Source organism: Elephantulus edwardii, unplaced genomic scaffold (genome assembly GCF_000299155.1).
Source record: "Elephantulus edwardii isolate Elephantulus edwardi_28Jun2011 unplaced genomic scaffold, EleEdw1.0 scaffold00183, whole genome shotgun sequence".
In the NCBI taxonomy this organism is placed as follows: Eukaryota; Metazoa; Chordata; class Mammalia; order Macroscelidea; family Macroscelididae; genus Elephantulus; species Elephantulus edwardii.
In genome coordinates this window covers 3,045,606-3,052,004 of record NW_006399933.1, presented here as the reverse complement: position 1 = coordinate 3,052,004, position 6,399 = coordinate 3,045,606, and the positions used below count along the sequence as shown (strand labels likewise).

Here is a 6,399-nt window from a genome sequence, read left to right as displayed (position 1 = left end):
GGAAAAAAATTTCATGAGCAAAAAAAAAAACCCAAAAAACAAAACAACCAAAACAGGTAGAAGCTTATAAAACTAAATATGGATCTCAGCATCAACAGCTGAACAGAGAAAGGAATTAAAACGCTTTAATTAAAAAAAAAAACACGAGTGGATGATAAAGTGTAGAAACTGAAAATTTACAAACTATTTAAAACCTGGAATCGCTGACTGTTCAGAAACTACACAGATGGATCATGGGTGGTGGTGAACAGCAGAAAAGGGATTATGGATGAATCTGCATTGTTCTAGCTGCTCCCCATGCCACCCGTCTCCGAGGAAAGCCTGACATTGATTAGATACTGAGCCAGGCTAATGCTGGCAGCAGATCCAGTGATGGTAACCTGCCTATCAGTAGATCCTTCCACTGGGTTCACAATTTTGATCTGCGCCCCAGACATCTGACGGATCTCATTGATTTTGGCGCCTTGACGCCCGATTATGCAGCCAATCAAATCATTTGGAATGGTGAGTTCATGAGAAGTAGTCTGAGCAGATGCATCTGAACCTGCCCAATAGCCTTTCACCTCTGGAGAGCTGGATTCAATGCCACTGAATCCGGTGTTGCCATGCGTCATAGGAAAATGAGACTGTTGCATTGCCAACTGATGCAGCTTGGTCAAATCTGGCTGTGGAATGGCATACTGTCCTTGAATGGTATAGGCCTGACCACCTGCAAAGATGACTGGAGAACTGGACGGCTTGGGCCGGTACGGGATGGTCACGCCCTTCGGGGGGGACTGGGAGAGAGTCTCCAACATGACCACGCAGATCTGTTTGACACACTCAATGATGGATTGCGGAATGCCAGCGATAGTGATGGCCCGCTCAGTTGAGTTGGGGAGCATATCCCCCGCCACCTGGACCTGAGCCCCTGTACTCTCTCGTATTTCCTTGATCTTGCAACCACCTTTTCCAATGAGAGAGCCACACTGACTAGCAGGAACCACCAGCCTCAGGGTTACTGGAGGTCTACTGGAAAAATATGGAACGCTTCACGAATTTGCGTGTCATCCTTGCGCAGGGGCCATGCTAATCTTCTCTGTATCGTTCCAATTTTAGTATATGTGCTGCCGAAGCGAGCACCCTTCTAAAACTTTTGATTCCTAGACTTTATTATCTGCTGACTTTGAATTTACAGGTCACATAAATAGTTGTGGACATTTATTTTGTGAGATAGATATAGACATAAATATAGATATATAGAGGTAGCTTGGGAAGACATAGTGAAGTATTATATTCTTTAAAAGTGTTCAAAGAGTTGGAGTCAGAAAATCAAAAGGGTTGAACTCATCCAGCATTTCTTAAGCTGAAGAAACTGAAGAACAAATTCAAAGCTCAATTTCCAATACTTAAGGATGCTATGGGGGAAAAATTTTTAATAAAAGGGTATTATGGGTAGAATACTGAACGATCCAGGAAGCATCAGAAAAAGGTGGAAGGACTACATAGACTGATTGTACAAAAGAACTGACCAAAAGAGAAGTATTTAATAAGATAATTTATGTTTAAGAGACTATGGTGATGAAAGAGGAAATTCAAGCTGCTCTGAAGGAATTGGCAAAAATCAAGGCCCTAGAAGTTAATGGCATACGGATTGACATATTTCAGCAAACAGATGCTGCCCTGGATGTGCTCAGCAGGCTGTGCTAAAAATTCTGGAGGACAACTACCTGGTCAACTGACTGGAAGAGATAGATCTGTCTTTATTACCATTTCAAAGAAAGGTGATCCAACAGAGTGTGGAAATTATAGAACAATATCAATAATAACACATGCAATCAAGATCATGCTGAAAATTATCCAAAAATAAATGGAATGCTACATAGTTTACCCGAAATAAAATTTGATTTAGAAGTGGTCATGGCATCAGGCACTTCATTGCCAATGTTAGTTAGATAGATCTTGAAAGAAAGTAGAGTATTAGAGGAATATATATCTGTGTTTCATTGATTATGCAAAGGCATTTGACTGCATGGATCATAACAAATTGTGGCAAACCTTGAGAAGAATGGGTATCCCAGAACACCTGACTATGCTCATGCGAACTGTCATCTATACTTGGACCACCGGGAGGCAGTTATTGGAATAGAGTAAGGGAACACTGCATGCTTCAAAATCAGGAAAGGAAGGTGTCAAGGATGTGTTCTGCCTCAATATCTTTTTAATCTCTAGGCAGAACAGATCATTTGAGAAGCTGGACTTAATGAAGAGGAATATAGCATCCGAATTGGAGAAAGAGTTATCAACAAGCTGAGATATGCAGATGACACAACCTTACTTGTTGAAACTGAGGAGGGCCTGAAGCATTTGGGGAAGAGGGTCAAGGACAATAATTTGCAATATGGATTGAAGCTCGACATAAAGAAAGCAAAGATTCTCACCACTGGGCCCATTGGTAGCATCATGATAGATGGAGGAGGGATTGAGTTGTTAACAATTTCAGCTTGCTCAGTTCCACAGTTAACACTCTTGGATGATTTGTATTAGGAAAATCTGCTGTTAGAGACCTCTCCAGAGTGCCAAAAAACAAGAACGTCAGTCTAGAGACTAAGGTATACCTGATCCAGGCCATTGTCTTTGCAATTACTTGATATACATTAGAGAGCTGGACATTGACCAAGGATGAAAGAATTGATGCCTCTGAGTTGTGGTGCTGGAGAAGAGTATTGAATGTATCATAGACTGCCAAGAAAATTAACAGGTTGTCCTGGAGAGAGTGAGACCAAGCTGGTCCTTTGAGGCAAAGATTTTGAGACTCCATTTTGCATACTTTGGGCATGTAACCAGGAGGGACTAGTTTTGGGAAAAGAATATCAAGGAATAGTGTAGGAGATTGACACCATAATGAAGGTAATAAAAGTAGGTGTGTCAGATAGTGAGATTGGCTCATGCTAGAGCAGGTTCAAAGCTATTGTACATAGGGCTGTGAGCTGTAGTCAACTCAACAAACACATAACAACAACATATAGATAAACTGCACCCATATAGTAATTGCATTATTAGTCAATTCAGTTCATTGCTGCCAAATGAGAACCAAATCATAGATGGCTCCCAGGAGGTTTTCAGAAGCTGTAAATTACAGGGGAGGAGATTGCTCCTTTTTCTCCCATGGAGAAACTGTTGGATTCCAATCAACTGCCTTTGAGTTGGTTGGAAGGTAGCCCAATTCACCTACCCACTAGCACCCTACATTATCAGTACAAGATGGAAAAAAAAGTATTTTATGAAAAATGAAAGATATTTGTGTCTTCTGATGTAGCTACACTTCTGCCATCACTAGTTTTCTTTTTCAAGAATTTCTCATGCTGCATTAATTTGTGTTGAACTGGCAGGCAACTACAGCCCCAGATCTCAATCTACGGTGCCCATTAAACAATTTAGTGTTTTCTGGTAATGTTATCACTTTTCCTGGCTTCTTGGGAGAACTTCCAACATCACTGCTGGCACTTCCAGTGGATTGTGTGTTATTCAAGGTTTACAGTATTGTACTAAATATACTGGAAAAATGCACGAAAACTGCAAGAGACCAGTTTTTACCCCATTCACAGTTTACTGGAGAGACAGTTGCTTAGAAGGAGGGGTTTTATAATAGCCTGAGTAGTTCAAATACACTTGCTCAATGGTCAACTATACATATTTTCTCTTAATCTAGGGTTTAATATGAAGGAAGGGAACACTTGGCTGTGGCTGGTAGGAAGTTGTGTTGCTAAGTCAAAGGTGTCACTTCTCTGGTGGTTCCAATCTACTGGTGAAGGAGAAAGCTAAATTGCTTCCCATGTGATTTACAGCCTCCAAAAACCTGCTAGTAAGTCAGCTATGAGTCAATTCTGATTGGATGGCAATGAGAGTTGATTTTGTGAATTCCCTCCCAATGTAAGAGTTTAATGTATGCACATATGTACTTTTCCCAGTGTTGTTGTTAAGTGCTGTCGAGTCATAGATAACTCATAGTGACCCTAAGAATGAAAGACCTGAGCACCGTTCATAGTTTCCAGAGGCAAGCCATTTTGGGAATGGATGCCACTCCTGCTTCCAAGCTTGTTTTAGTCAGGAAGCTACCAAACACTGTCCAATGTGGTTAACCATTATCACAATAGGCACATGAGTGTCACAGTGTTTAGCATCATAGCACCCACGAGTTACCTTTGTACAGCAGTGCACAGACCAGTGCTATACCACCTAGAAGAATGTTTGCCAGAAAAACAACTTAAAACAGGCCTGAGGGCTGCGGATTAAAATCACCCACCTTGAGCTTGGTAGCATAAATTTCTGTCCATGAGGCCAACATATCTCTCTCTCTATAAAAGTTTTCCAGTACAAGTTTATAAATTTTATAATAATCAAATTATACAGCCGGGGACTTAGTGATAAGGAGTTGCACTGTTATGCCAAAGTCACACAGTTTGGATCCACCAGCTGCTCCACAGGCAAAAGATGGACAAGCTCTTATGAGATTTACTGCCTCTGAAAACTTGCTGAAGGGTCAGCTATGAGTTGCTTTCAACTCAACAGTACTCAACAACAGCACATATGTATGATTTGTAGAGATGCATATATACACACAGACATATACCTCAACAAACATGCACATGTATGTGCACCCCTTCCAACTGTTATTCACATCCAAAGATTGAACTGCTGAGCAGGTGTATTAGTTAAGACAAATTCTGACATATTTTTAATCATATGTGATAAAAAAACCATCTATTAATCAAGTAAACAACTAAGTGTTTAATATGTATCTAGAACAATGGTAGATCTTCAGGTATAAAGATAAATCATACAGGCTTTGGAATCTTAAGTAGTTATCTGGGTTAGATGTTAGCAGCTCACAAAACAGAACAGATTTCTATCTGTTGTTGTTACATGCCATCAAGGTGCTGGTGACCCATAGTGACCCTATAGTACAGCAGCTCAAAACCCTGCCCTGCCCTGAGCCAGGCTCATTAATTCTGATACACCAACCCTTCTTGCAATCAGTTTCATCTAGTGTCTTGCTCTCATAGTAACTCTTTTAAAAATAAAAGTATATGGTAAATTTTTTGGATGTTAAGAAAGAAAGATAAAACTACTGTATTATCTATGTGTTAGAAGTATTAGGGTGGAATATTTGTTGTTCTTTCTTGGTTTGTGCTCCTTGAATTTCTCTTTCACTAATCATCCAAAATTGGGTAGTCTCTTATTGGATAGATCATGATAATGGTACCTTGGTTATACAGTTGCTTGGGTCGCTTGACTTCCTGTGGTTGTGGTTAACTGCTGCCACACAAGTCTTCCTGCTAGTGTCCCGTTCTTAGGAGAATCTGACATTGATTTTCGCTTATCGTGATCTGTGTGAAATCTTGGCTTAAAATGTGTCACTTTATGTTAGCTCAAAGTCAGACTGATTTCATTGTTTCTCTGGAGACTAATCTACATGACAAACATTTTTTCTCAACAACTTTATTGTACTGATATTTGCTTAAGGTCATTTTACATGATTTTAGACACAATCGTGTTGCTGATATTCTTCACATATGATTAGTCCAAAATAGCTTGAGTAAATTATCCTACTAATAAAGCTAAAATGACTTTTTTTTCTTTTCCGTCTAGATCTTATTTTTTTGGAATGGGTTTTGTGTACTTACATGCAAACTAGATTTCTCATGCTTTTATCTTTCTTGGGAAGCAAAAGAAATGTTAAAGGATTGGTACATTTGCAATTATAATGACCATGCTCATCTGGAGCTGCTTCTTTCATATGTTGCATAATTTGGGGCATTGTATTAACTGGTAACTTTGAGAAATGCAGAAGTTATTTCACCCTCCACTGTATGTTGTTGTTGTTGTTATGTACCAGAAGGTTTGCAGAGGGAGTAAATCCAACTGGTGGATTCAAACCTTGGTTGCTAGCCCAGCTCCTTACCACTGGGAAATCCGAGCTTCTTAAGTTTGCATAGTGATAGATTTTTGTGCTACTCTATATATGTTTTATAAATTTTATTTAATTAAAAAAACCCTTTTCAGATTATTTTCTGCCTATAATTTAACAGCTCTGTCCCTGGAGTGAGGCTAGCCAGCCTGGGCCTAGGGTTTGAACCAGGAGGCGGCCTTAAGCCGAAGGAAGCTGAAGGTGGGTGATTGTCATCTGTGGCCCTCGGCCAGGTTCAAATTGTCTTCCTGTCAATCATTCTTCTAGGTGGTATAGCACTGGTCTGTGCTTTGCTGTACAGAGGTAACTCGTGGTTGCTGTGATGCTGAAGCCTGTGACAGTGATGTGCCAATCATGGTAATGGGCACCCATGGTGGACAGTGTTGGCTGGAGCTTCCCGACTAAATCAAGCCTGGAAGCAGGAGCAGCATCCACTTCCAAAATGGCTT

General features: G+C 40.3%; 1 protein-coding gene across 1 annotated transcript; it reads right to left on the bottom strand.

Moving 5' to 3' along the window:
* Positions 1–284: 284 nt before the first annotated feature.
* LOC102872090 (poly(rC)-binding protein 2-like) lies at positions 285–5,800 on the bottom strand. Its single transcript, XM_006896146.1, has 2 exons — positions 5,667–5,800; positions 285–1,011 (listed from the first exon to the last, which is right to left on the bottom strand). Exons 1-2 carry the CDS (start codon positions 5,798–5,800, stop codon positions 285–287), a joined length of 861 nt encoding a protein of 286 aa, XP_006896208.1.
* Between the last annotated feature and the right edge of the window lie 599 nt (positions 5,801–6,399).